Source organism: Nyctereutes procyonoides, unplaced genomic scaffold (genome assembly GCF_905146905.1).
Source record: "Nyctereutes procyonoides isolate TBG_1078 unplaced genomic scaffold, NYPRO_anot_genome, whole genome shotgun sequence".
Taxonomy (NCBI): domain Eukaryota; kingdom Metazoa; phylum Chordata; class Mammalia; order Carnivora; family Canidae; genus Nyctereutes; species Nyctereutes procyonoides.
Window position 1 is genome coordinate 10,234,490 of NW_026575151.1, and position 19,996 is coordinate 10,254,485.

General features: G+C 39.2%; 1 protein-coding gene across 6 annotated transcripts in view; it reads right to left on the reverse strand.

Annotated features, from left to right (window-relative positions):
• Positions 1-6,737: 6,737 nt before the first annotated feature.
• The window catches only part of ANXA3 (annexin A3), a 46,724-nt gene continuing 33,465 nt past the window's right edge, over positions 6,738-19,996 (reverse strand). For 3 of the 6 annotated variants that reach the window (XM_055313087.1, XM_055313084.1, XM_055313086.1), the window contains 6 exons: positions 19,111-19,167; positions 18,652-18,745; positions 16,949-17,044; positions 15,992-16,050; positions 14,561-14,683; positions 6,745-7,170 (listed from right to left, as the gene is read on the reverse strand). In XM_055313087.1, coding sequence (XP_055169062.1) covers positions 7,111-7,170; positions 14,561-14,683; positions 15,992-16,050; positions 16,949-17,044; positions 18,652-18,745; positions 19,111-19,167 — 489 coding nt within the window. In that variant the 3' untranslated portion in view covers positions 6,745-7,110. Of the gene's footprint in view, positions 7,171-14,560; positions 14,684-15,991; positions 16,051-16,948; positions 17,045-18,651; positions 18,746-19,110; positions 19,168-19,996 lie in introns of all 6 variants that reach the window. The other 3 variants (XM_055313081.1, XM_055313082.1, XM_055313083.1) reach the window with 3 other exon arrangements.

Sequence of the window (19,996 nt, forward strand, 5' to 3'; positions counted from 1 at the left end):
AGATCGACTATAAGCAATTGTTGGTCTTCCAAACCGAACAGAGAATAACAGCTAACATTTACTGGGCTTGTAAGAGAGAGCAGGCCCTGTGCTAAGGGCTTTACCTAAACAGACTTGCTGAAACAGACACCTATCTGAATCTGAATAAGTGCTATTGCCATCCTGGCTCTATAGGTAAGGAAACTAAGGCACAAAAATGTTAAATAAGTGGCTCACCCACGTATCACACAGTTATCAACTGGGGGACAGGAAATAAGCCTAAGGAGCCTGTCTTCAGATCCTATATATCTAACCACTGAAGTGCACATATTTAACAAGACAACATTGATTTCAGGGAGCATTTCCCTCAAAAGCATCCAAGGCCAGTCTTAGAGTTACTCTCACTGTACAGGACTGAAAAAGTATCGTTGCTTTATTCTGCAAGTGCTTGTTGAACACGTCCTCTCTGCCATTTGCTGGGCAAGTCCAGACCAGCACAATTACTACTAACTACTTGATTAAGTTAAATTCTTCTCATGCTCCGCCTCACTCAACCCTCATAACAACTCTGTAAGGTAGATGCTGTCATTATTAAGCACCAAACTGAGCTGGAAAGGATTTAAATATTTATCAAAAATTTACCACTATAAACACTGCTTTAGCAGAGCATAGCACTTGGATCCCATTGGATCTGACTCTGAAACCACTGCTTCAAAGACAAATTGTGGAAATTAGAGGTTGTCAGTAGGGCACAAAATTAGGGAAACGGAAAAAGGAGAAGAAACACGCAATAAAAGTCTGAATTACACTATTTTGACCTTTTTTTTTTCAATATGTCCTTATCAATAGGCTAGAGAACCTCCTATGCACTATCTTCATTTGTCATTTTGTAGCTCCTAAGGAACAGACCAAATATCCCATCACTAATAGAACGAAGTGTACCAGTCTCCTGCCTCCTGTAGTTCACCACTCACAGTGTGCAGGACGCGCTTCAGATTGCTAATTTTCTCCTCTTCATAATCCTTGGGGACTAAATTTAGCTTGTACTGAGATGACTTGAATGTACTCACTAGGCGGGTGATCCAAGGAAGGAAGAGTCAATCTACATTTCAAGTCAGAGCAGATGGTCTTGGGAATTGCGAGAAACAAGAGGATTAAATTAAATGATCCATATGTTCCATTAAGAATTTTATAGCAACAATAAGATGCTCAGACCATAACAAATATTTTATAGGTAATATAATGAAGATGTTTCCAAACTGTTGAGATTTGGCCCAGTTATTTGGAAACAATTAAAGTAGGTTTTGCTTTTGGGACATGGAGCCATGGGGTCCACTTTGAACTCGACCTGCCACCTTGTGGAAATTGAAGGCAATAAAAAAACATGGCCTTTGAATAATACACTGTAATGATAAAATGATCTAGGGCTTTATTGAGGGCTTAGCACAAGCTATGTACTATGCTGAACACATTTTAAATGCTTTCTCATTTATGTATCAAAATTACAAGGGTAGGGGCTATTACTATCCTCATTTTAAATGTGAGGAATATGTGATTTAGCAAAGTAAAGTAATTTCTCTAAAGTCACAGATCTGGGCAGCAAGACCCCAGGGGCCATGCTCTTGCCCCTGGCTCTGGCCTGTGCCTTATACTGCCCTTCTCATTCTCATATAATATTAAAATATTTAAATAAGCATTGTCATTCTTTGGCAGGATCACTAACAACAACCCTTCATCTTGAAAGGGCCGTGTTCCATCAGAATCATCAGAAATATGCATTTAGCAGCTACCAGCTGGTCCAATGCAATGTGAGGTGAGAAGGATGGGAGGAGAGGGATGGAGGAGGAGAGCTTTCCTTGGAGTGTCTCATTATCTGTGTTCCTTTCTCTTTGCAGCATTCTGTCAAGGGATCATCACTCGCTCCGAGTTCTCACCTTCCTCCTACTCAAACACACACAGATACCAAAAGGCCTGGATCCTAAACATTGGCTTCCCTGCTATATAACCTTGGGCTAGCAACCTAACCTTTCTGGGCCTCATTTTCCTCATCTGTAAAGCGGGAATGATACAGATATGTATAACCATGCTTTGCTGCACAAAGCACTTAAGACAGACAAGATAATTCTGAAAATAAATGAAATTAAAATATTTAGCATAGTACTCAGCACAATGTAAGTCCTTAATTCATATATACAAAAAATTGATTGTTCTAATATCAATTCCATAATTCCTCATCACATTTGAATAGTATTCAATACTTTAGAAGATAGCTGTAATCATTATTTCCTGTGCTCCTTACAACAACCTGGTGCAACTGGTAGAAAAGGTCTCCTAGCACATGTTACACATCAGTGACATGAAAATTTATCATGTACTCACTGTGAATAGGGAACTGGGCTAGGAATTTAGGGATACATAACACACACATAGGCATCCACAATAGTTCAGTGGGTGTCCTTTTTTCTGACAGAGTACACAGTCAATTCTTCGGAAAGGAAAGTTATGAAATAATAGAAAATATATACCAGTCTCTAGCTCTGATTCCTGACACAGAGTTTTTTTTAAGATCCATATATCTATTCATGAGAGAGGAAGGCAGAGACACAGAGAAAGAAGCAGGCTCCCTCAGACTAGGACCTGGATTCCAGATCCCAGGATCATGCCTAGAGCCCAAGGCAGACATCCAACCGCTGAGCCACCCAGGTGTCCTCTGGCACCAAGCTCTTAAAACTCCTGTTATTTCCTAAGTGATAAGAGCCCTAGGAGCACCTTTAATATTTGATCTTTGCTAATGAGGAGGAAACTCTGGGTGGGTTCTGGGTGGCCCCTGGATGAGGGCTGGTCAGTCATCAGAGAGACCAAACCATGATTAGAATCTTAAAATTGTCATCCTTGCCTCCCATTCTCTTGAGAAGGGAGAGAGGCTAAAAATGAATTAATGATGATCATTCCCACATGATGAATAAATATTCCAATAGTATGGAGATCAGAGAGCTTTCAGGTTGGCGAACACATGAAGACACTGGGAGAAAGACTTCCAGGAGATGACATGGAAGTTCCACACCCCTGCCCACATACCTTGCCCTAAGCATTTCTTCTATCTTGAAGTTCATCTGCATCTTTTATTAAATGCTTTTATAATAAACTGGTAAACATAAATAAATGTTTCCTGAGAACTGGGAGCTAGTCTAGCATACCTCTGGAACCTCCGATCTATAGCCAGTCAGTTGGAAGCACAGGTGATAACCTGGACTTGTAATGGCATCTGAAGTTGGGGAGGGGGTGCATCTTGTGAGATTGAGCCCTTAGCTGTGGGACCTAATGCTAAATCCAGGTAGATGGTATCAGAATGAGTTGAATTGTAGGACATTCAGCTGGTTTTGGAGCATTGTTTATTAAAAGCTACTTGCTCCCCCAACATTAGAAATGGGTGATCGGCACCCATTAAAGAGAAAAATCCAGTTTCTTCCTAGTTTTGTGTTTTTCCTGCTACATTCTGCCTTTTAGTGACTGGAGACGAAGGCTACTTCTGTGGCCATAGTGAGGCACCATAACTTCAAAGGGGTAGAGAGCGAGATAAAATTATGCTTCTCCTACTTCCGTGAGGGCAGCTTTCTGGACTCCTAGCAGTTGTATTTATGACTTACACAGTGCAATGATACATAGCTGTCAAAATAAATAAAATACATGACATGCAATGATATGGATATCACTTAGCAAAATAATATTAAATGAAAAAGTAAGTCTCAGAGATTACATAAGCACAAGACTTAGTAAAGAAAAAAATTAAATGAAAAACTATATAAAAAGAAAGCAAGGTGACAATCAATATGGAATTCAGAATGGTCAGGTAGGGAGATTCAGAGAGGATGGGAGGGGAAGGTCGCGTGGTTGGTAGCAGTTATTGTTAAAGTCTTAGGGTTCACATTGGAGAGTGGATGCCAAAGTGCTTATTGCATTATAGAAATCAATAGAGAGAAGAATGAATGGGCAGGAAGGACAAAGGAAAGAGAGAAGGAAGGAAGAAAGGAACAAGGTTGGAAGGAAGGAAGGAAGGAGGAAAAATGTATACGGGAGAGCTCTAGTGAAGAAAACCATTTTTCCAGAGGAAAAGAGAAGAGTCAATATCAAAATCCAAAGACAGTAGAGAGGGCAGCCCCGGTGGCCCAGCGGTTTGGCGCCACCTGCAGCCCAGGGCGCAATCCTGGAGACCCGGGATCGAGTCCCAGTCCCACATGGGCCCCCTGCATGGAGCCTGCTTCTCCCTCTGCCCCGCCACCACCCGCCCCCCCCCCCCCCGCCGCCGTGTGTGTGTGTGTGTGTGTGTGTGTGTGTGTGTGTGTGTGTGTGTCATGAATAAATAAAATCTTAAAAAAAAACAGACAGTAGAGATTACTTCTCCATAACTTTGGAGAATGTGGCCAAGATTAAAATCTAGTAATGCCATTTCAGGAGTTTAGCTTGATGCTAGGTAAAGGAGAGCCTATAGGCATTCAAACTCCTTGCTTCTCTGGAAGTCCCAATACCCTGGCCAACTTCACAAAGTATTTCTCCCCATGGTGATGAGTAGCTTGGAAAAAGTACTGTGTATAAGGGTAAAGTTTCTGAACTTTTCTCCAAGGTTGCCTTATAGTGTAATGTATTAGTTTCCTTTCCCCCAGCCTGGGAAGCTGAGGCTCAGGTATACCTACGAATGTTTACCCCAAATTCACTTATGTAGCTCAGGTGCACAGAGGAAAAACTTTATTTATCCCATAAAGATTTATTATGTGCCAAGCACGTGCTAAGAATTAGGACACTGCAGTGAATGTAACAGACAAAAATCCCTTCCAACAGCTGACATTGCAGGTTTGAAAAGAACAGTGACCTTGGGACAGCAGGATAAATTTTAAGGCCAAATAGTGGAGTTGGCTGCTTGTTTGAGTTCAAGTCCTGGCTCTTCCAATGGGCAAGTTAATTAATTTCTCTCAGGTTCCATTCCTGTATCTGTGGATTAGTGTCTGCACTGTAAAGTTCTTTCAGGATTAATGATTTCATATATACTGTAGTGTTTAACATAGTGCCTGATAGACAGTAAGTACTCAAGAAGCATAAGCAAGGATTTATTGCTTGCTGAGACACTCATTCACTACATCACTTCAGCCAAAATCATAAGGCAAGTGACACCTGACTACCTTGATTACCATATTCTATCAGTTTTATTTCTTAAGTATGTGCATGGATTTTTGTTCTCCCTGGCCATTATCTTACCTCAGGCTGACACTTCTACACTTGATTATAGAACCAACTTGCCAAGGGGGCTCCTGCCTCTAGCTTTCTTCTCCCAGACATTCTTCCCCCTTGAGCAAAAATTTGACATCATTTCCCTTAATGAAATCCTCCTGGAATGCTCCTTCCATTCACTAGTCTCCCTTGCTTATAAACTCTTAAGCATGAGACTTGTAATCTGGCCTCTGGTCACCATACCCCCGCCTTGTCCTCTGAGACCCCACCACATTAACCGTTGGGTGGAGCGGTGCACAGTGTGCTAGTTTATAACGCTGTGACTTTGCTAGTGCTCTTAGCTATCTGCAGAGCCTCTATTCTTCTTTTTACTGGTGCAGTTTGTGACCTCTGATAGGATGAATTACGGATCCGGCCTCCATAGCACTTTTCTCTTACACGATGTCATTTCTCTCAATGTACATGGTACACACAGTGTTGTGATTATACGCACATATCTCTCTCCCTAAACAGGTTTTAAGCTCTTTGGCAAAAGCAGATGGGTCTCAGTCCCCTTGGTGTATCCAATACATACTTAGCATAGAGTTTGGCATGTGGTAGATGATCCACACGTCCCTGTTGAAAATGTCTGCAATGCTGTCATGAGCATTTTGATGTTGCTTGGCAGTAATAATAACATGATAATTGAACACTTACCTCGTCCAACCACAGGGCTAAGTGCTTTGAAGGCATTATCTTATTTACTCTTTTAAAAACCCTAAGAGAAAGGTAGGTGCTATAATTATCACCATTTAACTTCAGTTGAGAAAACTTCAGTTGAGCAGGGTTTGGTAGTTCCCAGGGTCACAGAACCAGGAAATGGTAAGGCAGGAAGTCAAAACCAGATGTGTTGGACTCTAAGTCCTGGTGCTTTCCTTCCTTTATGCATTTTGGAAACACTAGAACAAGAAACAATTTGTTGGTCCTTCTGAAAGGCCTCAGAATGTTTGCCAAAGGAATCATTAATTAAAAGCTCTGGGCTCCTACATCTCTGTTTCTATGGCTCACACATTTATCATTTCTATGCAAGTCCAGACTAATAACTCCAAATGGACAGTATTACCTTATATATTTCATATTAGTTAAGATATTTCATCTTAAGTTGCTGGCAAAAAGAACATGAGGAATTTTTTTTAATGCATAGTTTTACAAACTTATTTTAGAGGAAAAGCATCTTTAGAGAATTGGTTCTACATACCCATTCTGGGAAAATAGAATTTAGCATGAAATGACCACAATTCATGTTTGCCATTCTGACAGGAAGTGGTTAGATTTATAGTTCAGCAGATGTCTTCTAAGGGCTGAATAACTTCTCCTGCACTGCCATTCCTATAGCTTGATCACAGCTAGAAAGAGCAGGCCAGAATTACACACAGCTTCATTCTATTTCTTTCTTAAAGATAAATGTAATTAATAAGGTAATAGATAAATTAAGGCAGCAATACCTTTTATTAAAAAATGCATTTTAAAATACCATTAATTGTTGGCGATCATGTACAAAACAATGTTGGCATATGTTAAAAACAAAGACAAATTTCCTTTCATAAAAGCAAAACTTTTATTGACTCTGATTACAAATTTAATGTGTTAGAATTCTACAAAGATTCTCACTTCCTAAGCAGAAAAATAATTTGTATCATATTAGCAGATCCTTAATACATTTAAAAATTTCATTTATGAGTTACTACATGATGCTGAGATGCTCTACTATAATCACTTTTTGTTGTTATTATGGAATGATGAAAACATCCATTAGGAAAACAGTTTGCTGTTTACACTTGCTTTTACTTTAAACTCTGAGAAAGGAGTAAGCAGACTGTTGGAAAGGCCCGTTGTGGAGCAGTGACCTTCGGAGATTATGTTCTTGACTCAGTCATCTCCCCCACAGATCTTTAAGAGCGTGAGTTCATAGTCTCCAGAAGTATCCGACTATAAGGAAAAGGAGAGGACAGATATAACATAAATAATGAAAGAACTGTAAATGAATGAAATCCCACAGCTCTAGGGGATTCTCTGGGGTGAGACTCATGACCTGGACCATTTAGTAAAATGCACCTGTAATCCCATTATTCATTCATACCTGAGTGTAATTATTCCAGCCTAGCAGCCTAGCATCTTCTTTACAATACATAATGTTTAAATTCTTCCTGATTCATTGCAATTAAATTTCAATTTAGGTTAAAAAAAAATAAGATTGCGGGATGCCTGGGTGGCTCAGCCGTTGAGTGTCTGCCTTTGTTTCAGGGCATGATCCTGGAGTTTCAGGATCGAGTCCCACATCGGGCTCCCTGCATGGAGCCTGCTTCTCCCTCTGCCTATGTCTCTGCCTCTCTCTCTGTGTCTCTCATGAATAAATAAGTAAAATCTTAAAAAAAATAAAAATAAAATAAAAAGATAATAAATAAGATTGATTGCATCAATTGTGTGACATTATATAATATTACTTTTCTAATAAAACTTTAAAAATGACAATTTTAATAATACTATATTAATATTCATCATATGCTTGCTCTTCTAAGGGTTAACTACTTTAATCTTATAATCCTTTTAACTCTATGCAGTAGGTGCCCTAAGTATGTCCATTTAATGAGAAATGAGAAAAACAGAGGTTAGGAAACTCTAAATCAAACAGAGAATAAGCAACAGAAGTAGGATTCAAGCCAGATAGCCTGGGGCCTTAACACCATACTATACTGCCTGATTTAAGAAACTGAAACAAACTACACTCCCAAAGAGTATACTTTCCAGTTCCTTTCCTCTAAGCTGCCAAAATACATCTTGGTTCAGGACAGATATCACGTGAGTTTGAGGCCTCATGTACAAAGATGCCTGTTTGCCATGCAAAACAGGTAAAACTTTCGCATAGCATTGGTGGTTAAACTTGGCTTTTAATCTAGACTGCCTAAAATCCTCACATTGTTCTTATTCTATTCAAAGCAACTCAAACAGTGAGCACTTCTTATCGCTTAAGTTTCACATCAGGATAAATATGAGAGTTAGTAGTAATGCAAAGGAAGGCATAAAGAAGGATCATTTAGAGAAGAGATTATGCATTGCTTTCATAATGAGACACCACAGGCATTACTATACATTCTCCTGTTTTATACAGATTGTAGCTCTTTTTCTATTGGTTTTTCTAAGTCTTGCTCTACCATATGTAATAATCTCTGAAACTGCTGATAAGCCAACAATGCTCTACTTGTGTATTAAAACAGCTCCCGTTAGCCATCTCTGACCAAGCTGTAGACAATTTTTAGCAGTTCTATCAGTTAGGCAAGAAAATACATCCAAGTAGCTTAACAGAGCTATATGTAACTTCTGATCCACTGTTGATGCTAAACAAAGTCCATCCTTTCTCCTACCTCTATATATCTTACTTTCTTTTTTTTTTTTTCAAAATCAGCAAAAATAAAATTTAATTGTGCGCCGCAGGTGTGGGCCGTCCGTCCTTCCTTGGGAAGGCCCGCCAGCCGTCTTGAGGGAAAGCACCCCTGTTCTTCCTGCAGATGGGCACCTCAAGGACCCGGATGGCTGGCCCCTGGGGTGGGCCACCTCAGCCCCGCGGTAGGGGGTTGGATCCGAAGAGGCGAGGTGCACAGTGGGGGGCCCCCGGCACTTTCCGTAGGCTCTTGGCTCCCTCCTCGCCGCGGCGGGCTCCAACCCTAGGCCAACCCTAATTAAGATTAGGCCATATTAATTGCTCTCAAGAAACTAATTGTCTCTATTGGTGTGTTTTTAACAGTGCCACCAACAATCCTCTCTTCTCCCGACTTTGATCCCATCTTTTCTCCTCTACATTTAATCCATCTGCTGATTGCTTCTTTGCAGTGTTTTTTAACTTATTCTCTCCATTCTGACCATGGCAAATCTACTCTAGGCTCACATCTCTTGTCACTAGTTTCCTTGGCTCTAGATTCATCAACTGTATTCTCCAAGGTGTTAATTCTTATTGCTTTGTAAATCAAGTCCAATGGCCACCATGTCCACCAAGCCCTTACTTTTTCTGTAAGTAGTCCTGGCTTTTCCTTTTTCCTCTCTGGCATCCTTACATTTGTCTTCTGCAGGCTCACCCTCACCTATCCAGCCATTAATTGTGAGTAATGCTTAAATCTCAATTCTAAGCTTTCTTCTCTTCTTAATTTATATTTTCTCCTTAGAGGATATCATTCATGTCCAACTTTCAGTAACATAATTGACTCTGAAAATATATCTCATACCACTAGCTACTGACCTGACAATTCTACTTACATATTTCAAAGACATTTCTAACTCAACGAGTGCAAAACCAAACTCGTGAACTTTCTCTTCCACTCCCCAAAAAGAAAAAGAAAACAAGACACAAAAACAAAAACCTAAAGCCTAACCTTCTTGTAGGTCTTAGCACCACTATCTGATCCCAAGTTAAAAACCTGGGAGTCATCCTTGACACCTTTTTTTTTCTTGTTCCTTACACCAAGATATCACATCAAGTCCTTGAAGTTTTAATTTCTAAATATCTTTTGACTTTTTGTTCTTTGCTCTCTTTGCATTAGTACTTTGCATTACTCAGTCATAGCAGCTCCAGTATGACTAATAAAATAACTCAGTACCCCTAAATCTCTCCTTTCTTATGTCCAATTCATTCCCCACGGTCACAGGGATCTTTTCAAAATGTACTTCTGATCATGACACTATGCACTTAAAATGAAAACTCTTCAATATTCTTGGGCTAAAGACAAGATCCTTAAACATTGCCAAAATGGTCTTGGGTGATCTGGTCCCCCCAGCCTTATTTTTCATCATGTCTCCTTACTATGAGGTCTTTCCACTTGTAATTCCATTTCCTTTTGTTAGAATGCTCTACTGACTCTCCGACCTGACAAACTTTGTCCACTCTTTTTCAGATCTGAATCATAATTTTCTCATAGAAGCTTTTCCTATAGGTTGTCCTCCTATCATATGGTCTTACAACACAGTGTCTCTTTCCTTTATGTTTAACATAGTTGTAAGTTTACATTTATTTGTAATTCCATAAGGACAGGAAATTTTTTTTTTTTACTTTGCTTGTAATTATAACCCTCAGTAAGGCACACAGTATGCATTCAGTAAATATTTTTAATTGAATGGATGAAATACAAATTCTGTGGTCTCAAAACTCTTTTTTAACTGAATTCATCTTGCCACTCAGGTTTTGTTTTTCAGTATTCCCCAGGGTGGACCCCCAAATTGATCTAGTGCCTTACTACTTCTTTCTGTCCTACTCCTTACCATATACACATTCCTAAAGCATTCACCTGAGTCCCTGTTGAGCACCATAGCACTGCCCCACAGGAGGCACTCAACACAAGCTTATTAAACCTGAAAGGTAGGCTTAAGACTCATTTCCCCAGGAAACATTCCCTATCTAATCCCAAACTTCTTTACTTTCGGTTCCTACATTACTATCCTCTGGATTGCATAAGCTAGTATTTAATTGTATGTTGTTTCAGATTATCTTCTTCTAATTGTTTTTTTTTATGCTCATCTCATCTCTACATGGACTATGAATTGAGGATGGCTACTATGTTTTCCATTAAAAGACCCTGGAATTGTGTTATTTATTAAATAGCTACTTAATTTGTTGCTCAATGAAATCTACCAAGAAAATGAAATTTTGTATTAATATCTTACTATTAAGTAATAGGACAGACACAGTTGTTCTCACCTACTTTCTTTCTCTCCTCTTACCACCCACCCCCAACTGTTATCACCTGAGAAAGGTGTTAATGAACAGAGAGAAATGTCTAAACTACAGGCAAAAGAGGAAGACAAAATGAAAGGTCAGGTAATATATGAAATGGTACTCTAGCTGCTGAATTATGGAAATTTAAGCATCAAAAAGATCCTATTTGGGACGCCTAGGTGGCTCAGGGCATGGTCCTGGAGTCCTGGGATGGAGTTCCACACCGAGCTCCTTGTGGGGAGCCTGCTTCTCCTTCTGCCTGTGTCTCTGCCTCTCTCTCTGTCTCTCATGAATAAATAAATAAAATATTTCTTTTTATAAAAAGATCCTGTTCATCAGTATTGAAAACGTAACGAGATTATTTGATATATTTTATATTTAATAATGTACCTTTATTTGTTTGTTGTTTCTTGCAATGTGATTTATGCTTTTGTTGTTCAAAAATTTGTTCCTTGCTTCTGGGTCACAAAGGTAATTCTTGTATTTTCTTGGATTACCTTTATAATTTTATCTTTTATATATTGTTTTTTAGTTCATCTCCAGTTTACTGGTGATACGGTGTTAAGTAGGATCCAGTCTTAGTTTTTGCTATAGAGTCAACCAGGTTTCCCAATATATTTTTACTAAATAATCTGTCCCTCCCCTACTAATTTATGGTGCCCCTTCTAGCCTATATGTTTCCACAAACAATTGGATTTGTCTCTGAGGTCTCCATTTTGTTCCACTGATTCATTTGTCTGTTCTTAATCCAAAACTACATCTAAAACAATTAATAATCACTTTGTACCATGTCAGTCTCTAGTAGGACTATCCCTTTCCCTATCTTTACTCTTTGTATTTAAGGTTGATTAGTCATGAATCTTCATTCTTTCATATAAATGTTAGAGTAAGTCAATCCAGGTCCTCAAACAAATCCAGCTGGAATGTTGATTGAAATTGCATTTGATTTATAGCTTACTTTGAGAAATAACTGACATCTTTATAATAACCTATCACATCACTCAAGTGAACTATCTCTCCATTTATTGACATATGTTATGGTGTTCATAACAGTATTAAAGTTTTCTCCATCATTATGTAGTATTGGTCAAGTGAATTCCTGAATAGTTTATAGTTTTTCATTTCTATTATGAATGGTATCTTAATTTTGATGATATAGTATAAGAAATACTGTTAATTTTGATAGGTTGATCTTTATCTGGCGACACTGCTGAATTTTTATTACTGATGATAATTTAGAATTCCTGCTGATTTTTCTAGAAAGATGATTGTATTTACTGAAAATAATGAAAGCTTCAACTTTTCCATTTCATCTTTACACATTTTTTTCTTCCTATCCAGTACTCTCTAGGCCCCCTAGTCCTCTCTGGACAGTACTAAGGTATATTAGTATAGTATTTATTAGTATGTAGGAAGTATTATTGTTCTGATCCCTATCTTAAAGGAACTATATCTAAAGTTTCTCCACTGAATTTAAGTATGTACTTGCTATAATATGTTGGTATGTAAGCTTTATCAATTTAAGGAGGTTTGCTTCTATTTTTAATTTGGTTAAATGTTTTTTTCTTATAATAAATAGGTATTGTTCCCTTTCCAAAAGCTTTTCCTACAAAGACTGAAATAATTATAAAATTATCTTTTATATGTGTGGAATGTGGGCAATCGCATTAATTTTCTGATGTTGAGCCATCCTTTTACTCCTGGGTTAAACCTCACTGGATTTTGATGTATTATTTTTTAATAAACTGATACATTCAGTCAATTGGCTCTTTGCTATCTATATTCATAAGTGAAATGAATTTGTCATTTTCTTTGTCCTCTGTCTTTGTAATCAAGATTATACTAAATTCGGGGCACATGGGTGGCTCAGTCAGTTGAATATCTGCCTTCAGCTCAGGTCACAATCCAGGGATCTTGGGATCAAGACCCATGTTGGGCTGCCTGCTCCATGATAGCCTGCTTCTCCCTCTCCCTCTGCCCCTCTTCCTGCTGTGTGCTCTCTCTTTCTCTCTGTCAAATAAATAAAATAAATACAATCTTAAAAGAGATTATACTAAATTCATAAAATGAACTAGGCAGCTCTCATTTTTCCTGCCTTCTGGTACAACTTGCATACGATAGGAATATCTGTTCCTTCAAAGTTGGTGAAGCTCACCTATGAGTCTAGCAAATCCTGGGGTTTTTAGGAAGGTAGTCTTTGACCTCCTTTTTAATTTGTTTCATACTTACTGATCTAGCTGAAGTTCTCTCTTTTTTTCCCTGATCCAACCTTAACATTTCATTTTTAAAAAATGTACATTAGGTGATAGAGATGAGGAAGCCTCATGCAATTTTATTTTATTTTTTTTCCTCACGCAATTTTAAATTACAAACTGAATTCTTCAGCAATGAATTTTCTTTCCTATCAAGGCACCACATAGCTGAGATGTATCCTAATATAATAAGCCTCAATTAGCCAGCCACCGAGGGAGGGTTAATTTGATTTTCTAGTTTGCTGAGGGTGAATTGAAGACCTTCTTTGTGATTCAACCTTGTTACTGGCAATCTTTATAAAATATAAGAGTCTACTTTTCTGCCTTAGATATAGTACAATCTGGTTAATGTTATTAAATTTTCCTGTGTTGATTGAAACTATTTTAATGTGTCAGAATTGATTTAAATTGCATTGAGTATGAGTGGATGAAATCTGCGCTAAGCCTCAGGCACAGTCTGAGAGCTGCCTTTTTGAGTAAGTTCCCGATTTCAATTTAAGCATGTATCTCCTCCTGCAAAGATTTAGTGTAAAAACAAAAGTTCCAGTTGAAAGAAAAAAAGGATTTGTTTTGATCAATGAATCTAGTTGATTAATTGATGTGCAAAGGGAAGTCCATTGGTAATATTTACCAAGATTACACGTGTCCTTTCACGTGTCCTTTACATCTGCCTCAGCAATCCTGCAAACTTACCAGAATGTATCCCTTAGATACACTTGTGCCTTACGGAAATGGGTATGCATATCACAGCCCTGTTTACAATAGCAAGAAACTGGAAACATTTATTGATATGGTGGGTGCAAATATATAAATAATGGAGTGATATGCAGCTGTTAAAAGAATGAGAAAGTTCCTATAAACTGAAATGAGATGAGCTCCAAAGTACAGAACCATGCTATCTATATTTTGAGTAAAACAAGAGGAAATTTAACTATGCCTCAAACTAATGTGACATTGTATGTCAACCAGACTTCAGGTAAAAGTAGGAAATTTAAAACATGTATTTTGTTTTCCTTCTATTGTCAAAAAGAAAAACTGAAATAAATAAAAAGAATAAAAAATACTGTAATATAAAAAACAGGTAGATGGCTTGCATACACAATTCACAAAAGAAGAACAATTAGTGGCCACTAAACCAAAAATAAATGTTGAGTATCTATTATGTGCCTGGGATTTTAGAGTTAAAAATAATCACTATCTTTAGGAGATATTTTTTTACCCTATTTTAAACTCAGAAAACACATTTATACATTGACAGGGAGAAAGAAAACTCAGTCACGTATCTCTATGTTTTAAGGATTATACAGAAAAGTGGACGAAAAGAGAAAGGCAAAATGTATTTCACTATTGTTAAGATGAGACTTACTTTAATTGCTGAATATAGGGAATAGCCATAATGCTTCTTAAACTCTGCTCGAATGTCCAAAAGGTCAATTTCTGATCTGGAAACCATTATTCGGTTCAGAGTAAACTCATCAGTTCCAGCACCCTGTTAAGAAATACAGGTGTCCACAGGTCACAAAACAACATATAGATCTGTATTTATAGGAAACAGATAATGGTGCACAAAATATTCAACCACAGTGACTCTTCTTCACTCATTTGTCATCAAACTTCATCATTCATATAGTCAAGAAATATTTATTGAGTGCTTACTCTGTGCCATCACCATGCCAAATGCTGAAAACAGAAATGAGATGTCCCTGCTAGGCTTCCAATTTTGTAAAGAATATGCCACATAATCCAACATACAGGAAATCTTGGGTACTATGGGGGTGTGTGTTAGGAGGGCCTAAAATAGATCAAGGATTGGGAAAGGTCTGCCTCGGGCTGAAGTAATCAACCAGATGAAGGAATCTACTACCTGCCAGACATGCTTCCATGCACTGTGCATATGGTAGTGAAGAGCACAGATTTATCTCTATTTGCATGGAATTAACGTTTTAATGGATAGAGATGGACAGTAAAGAAAGTTAACACGTTATTAATAAGAAATATGAAATGGGATGTGAACAAAAGAAAGCCAATCAACCTGTTTAGTCAGGAAAGACCTTTCTCAGAAGAGATGAGCCACAGGTAGACCTGGAAGAGGTACATTCCAGGCAGAGAGGGCAACAGACACAAAGACAATGATGTGGGAAGACACTTGGCATTGTCAAGGACAGAAAGAAGGCCAAGGTGGCTGAGGCACAAAGGGTAAGGATTAGCAGGAATAGTAGAACTTCAGAGAGTCGGGCAAGGCTAGCTCCTGTCGGGGCTCCCCACTGAAGTGAGTGAACACGGGACAGAGAGCAGCCTTGGTGGGTAGTGAGGCGACGGACATGAAGCGTTCACTTTGGATGTCACTTTGAAGGCACATGTGGACCTCTTTAGGAAACGTCCAGTCAAGAGACTGAAGAAAGCATTTTCTCATGTGCCAGGCTCTGGGCAAGGGCCTGAAAGCCAGAAAATCCCCTGTACTCACAGACCTCACCGTCTAGCAGCAGTAACAGACATGAAAGTGCAGGATTTCTATAGAACAAAAGGCTACTGACTCCATTTGTTTTTTTTTTTAAGAAAAGCAGCTGGAGAGGCCACCAGACCTAATGAGTCAGGCTTGAGGTTTGGTGTTCTAGAACAAGTTTTACTGACCACTCTCTTTACTATCTCTAGAATGATTAGGATACTATCAACCTACGAGACAAACAAGTACTCCTCTGAGGAGGAAAAGGACATGAAATTCCATCAATATCATGCAACTTCTTTTTATATTCTCCTTGAGGGAGACTAAGAATGGATATGAAATTTCCAGACCTACCTTTAAAGCTTGATGCAGTCTTGCAGCCAAAAAGGCAGGCATGTTTCTGGCACAATGAACTGTTATAAAAAGCAAAGTAATGTTCAATTTCACTTAATAGAAATTGAGTTAATCTACGGTAGTATGTTTTTTAAAAAGATTCTTTGAGTAACCATCCCACTCCACCCCCCTCATCACTACTGGCTTTTATTTAGAATGGAGAGGTGAATGCTTCACCTGAATTTCAAAGGCTTATCACATCATTTTTGCACAGACCTTTAGCACAGTCATTATCTTTAGTCATGGGGAAAATATAATTACCTGCCAAAGAAGCTCCCACAGCAGCTCACTCATCTCCAGAACCCAGACACACCAACACCTACACTTACATCGATAACTCCCTAGGGTGTACCACTGCTCCATTTCTAGCGTCTTCGACTGCTGATAAATAACTTGGTCCCAAAGACCAATCCGCTTACATAACAGTGTTTGTGCCTGCTTGTTAACCCATATGTCTCCAGGACCAGCTTGGGTCTGTGACTGATTTTCTGTGCACTACACCCAGTTAGCTTGGCCAAGAGGGAGGAGACCTATGGTTCTGACCTGGGCTTAGCTTTGGGAGCTACTGATATCTTCCAAAACTAACCAAATATGGTAAATTACTAAATTTAGTAAATTATGAGATTATTCAGTTTTCAACAAGCCTTAATAAAAATGCCAACAGAAATGTAATATTTTCATCTCTCGAGGAGTTTACAATCCAAGCATGGTGATAAACTAATACAAAGTTAAAAGGCAAAGTAAAACCTATAAAGATAACTTCTTCATGCATTCATTTAACATATTTGTTGAACATATTTTGTGCACTGTGGGAGCATAAAGATGGATCAGTTAGGATTCTTATAGGAAGGACTGAACCTTCACATTGGTTGAAAACAAGTGCAAAGTAACTCGGTTTATAAGCACTTGAGGGCTTACCTATTGCCAGCAGTAGGTCTTCAAAATGCCCAGACAATTCTCCTTTAATGCTGTCCTCAATGTCCTTCTGGCTAATATTTCTGTATTCATCAAATGCTACAGAGTGGCACCACAAAAATATTTAAAGCATCCCATCTGACCACAGTTGAATATATTCCAGTTTTTTATTTGATATGCAAGTTGTTAAGTGTCAAACTCAAAAACTCCTTTTCAAACCATCAAAATTTGAGCATGGAAGTTTTGTTTCTTTTTAAAAAAAATCATCTACAATAAAACCAAAATTCCATAGGCCATTTTCTTCAATGATTTCTTTCTCTCTTCTCTCCTACCCCTTCCCAGGCTGATAGAATTTAAAATAGCCTGAAAAGTTAAATGAAAAATAACTTATCTAATAAGGTGGGCTACTTTTTTAAAAAAGATTTTATTTATTTATTCATGAGAGACACAGAGGGAGAGAGAGGCAGAGACACAGGCAGAGGGAGAAGCAGGCTCCATGCAGGGAGCCTGACGTGGGACTCGATCCCAGGTCTCCAGGATCATACCCTGGGCTGAAGTCGGCGCTAAACCGCTGAGCCGCCTGGGCTGCCCAGGTGGGCTGCTTTTAAATTATAGCAGCACCTGGTGTGCTGCTATAATAATAGTGTGGTTGTTAGTCAAATATGCTTTATCTGCTGAAGAAATCTTAATTATGAAGATTTCTTTCTGCAGAGTAAATCATTTCCTAAAGCAGCATGGCCTACTCACACTCACCAGAAGGCATTCAAATGTCTTGATCAGTTTTTGCCAAAAAGCAAAACCTATATGTCACTAAGTACACAGACATACTTTGAAAGCCAAGTAAATTTTTTTTTCTTGAGGAAATTTTGAAAAAGACTTTGGAGAGAAATCTAGGATTGTTTGGTTTTTATTTTCAAATAAAGATGCTAATAAAGCAACTAAAATATACTATTACCATTATTTTATAAAATAAGTGAAACTTTAATGCCAAAATTAAGGAAGGGCAATCTCAGAACTAAAATGTCATAGTAATATCCTTATGTTTCCTCATTTTTCCATGAACTCAGCATAAGCCTAGTCATGCACTATGGTTGCTCTCTCAACCAGCACCTGGAAGCCAAGTCAGCTGTTCATAGCAAGCAGAGTTCTGGGCTTCTGGGTGCTGTTGTTTCCAGAAGGTTCAGGGAGATACATGAGTGTCAGGAGGTGGGTGCTTGGCAGTTCCGTGTAATAGTTGGTCTGCCCAAAAGAACTATGCCGCCTTTCCCCATTTATCATCACATCAGAAAGAGCTGAATGTTAATCCTTGTAAACACATTAACAGATACCTGTTTTTTCTGGAAAGCGACTAACTAGGGAAGAGCTGGATTGGAAGCATTGCCTTCAGGCTCCTCTGTATCACTGGAAATTATTCCTCTCTGCTTTTACCCCAGAGGGCTCCCCCATTTCTTCTCCCTGTTGTCCCTCTTCCATCTGTCACCTGTCACTCACTAGGTAATGCATTCAGCCTTCAGGAAAGACAAGAGGAGGGTCACTTCTGCCTTGAGTTGGAACACAGCTCCCCACGTATTCTCCTGAATTGTTTATACATACAAACGGAAGAGCCTTTGCAATTTTTAACTTCATTTTCCAAAATTTTGTATATTAAACCCCAAACATTTGCAAATACAACATGAAGTAAAAAGGACTGTAATATCAGCGCATACTTAGTTTCAGGTGAGGATAGCTCCTTAAACACAGGATCTCAGTGAACTTATCTTCATCTGTGCCCCATCTGTTCTCCCCAGCATTATAGAGAATCTATCAGACAAGAAGGAAGACTTAGAATGTTATTATGGACACAATCTCTCCCTCCCTCCTATTCTCTCAGTAGGAGGGTGTCGGACCAAGAAGAATGGGAAGTTTACTTGGTGGTAGAGGTTAGCGAGATAATCTCTCACCCAAGGCCTTCACTATTAGCAGACTAGGAATCTGAGAGTCAGGGAGGTGGAGCCAGAAGAAACACCACTGGGGGAGACAGAAAACTAGGGGTGGGTGATGCCCAGCCTTCAGGCTGCACCTCCAGAGGGGACACGGGAGGACAGCCTCTGTTGGTGCCTCACCAATGACAAGGCAGTCAAACGGGAGTATGGTTACAGGGTTGTTTTCTTTGCTCTATTACTGACCTGGGCATCCTTTTTGGCCAGATGCTCATCCACTTTCAGACTTTCATCTCTTCTGCCCTAAACAGGGAAGATGAAGACAAAGGCAATCCCTTTTATTTTATTTTAGTTATTTATTAATTTCTTTTGTTAGGCAATCCCTTTTAAAGACAGAAGATTCTAACGCTCAGTATTTCAATCAGCAGGACATTTTAGACGTTTTTCTCCAGTGGAGGCCAAGAAGCACAGAGGAAATCAGGCACTCAGGGCTCCTGTTCTGGCTCTGAGTACACTAGCCATGAAGTCTGTAACAAATCACACGAATTTCTTCCTCTGAAAACTCAAAGACCTTAAGGGGATGAACAGATAAGCCACAGACTGGGAAAAAAATATTTACGAACACACATCGGATGCAGGACTTATATCCAAAATATATTAGGAGCTCTTAACACTTAAGCAATGAGGCTCTCTGCTCCTCCCTGTCCGACAGACAGCCGCGTCTTCTGGTGCAGGGCCAGCCGCGTCCCCGAGACACGATGGTGAAGGACGGAGTGAACGGATTTGGCCGTATTGGGCACCTGGTCACCAGGGCCGCTTTTAACTCTGGCAAAGTGGATATCGTCGCCATCGATGATCCCTTCATTGTGTACATGTTCCAGTATGAATTTGCCACGGCAAATTCCACGGCACAGTCAAGGCTGAGAACGGGAAACTTGTCATCAACGGAAAGTCCATCTCCATCTTCCAGGAGCGAGATCCCATCAGCATCAAATGGGGTGATGCTGGTGCTGAGTATGTTGTGGAGTCCACTGGGGTCTTTACCACCATGGAGAAGGCTGGGGCGCACTTGAAGGGTGGGGCGAAGAGGGTCATCATCTCTGCTCCTTCTGCTGATGCCCCCATGTTTGTG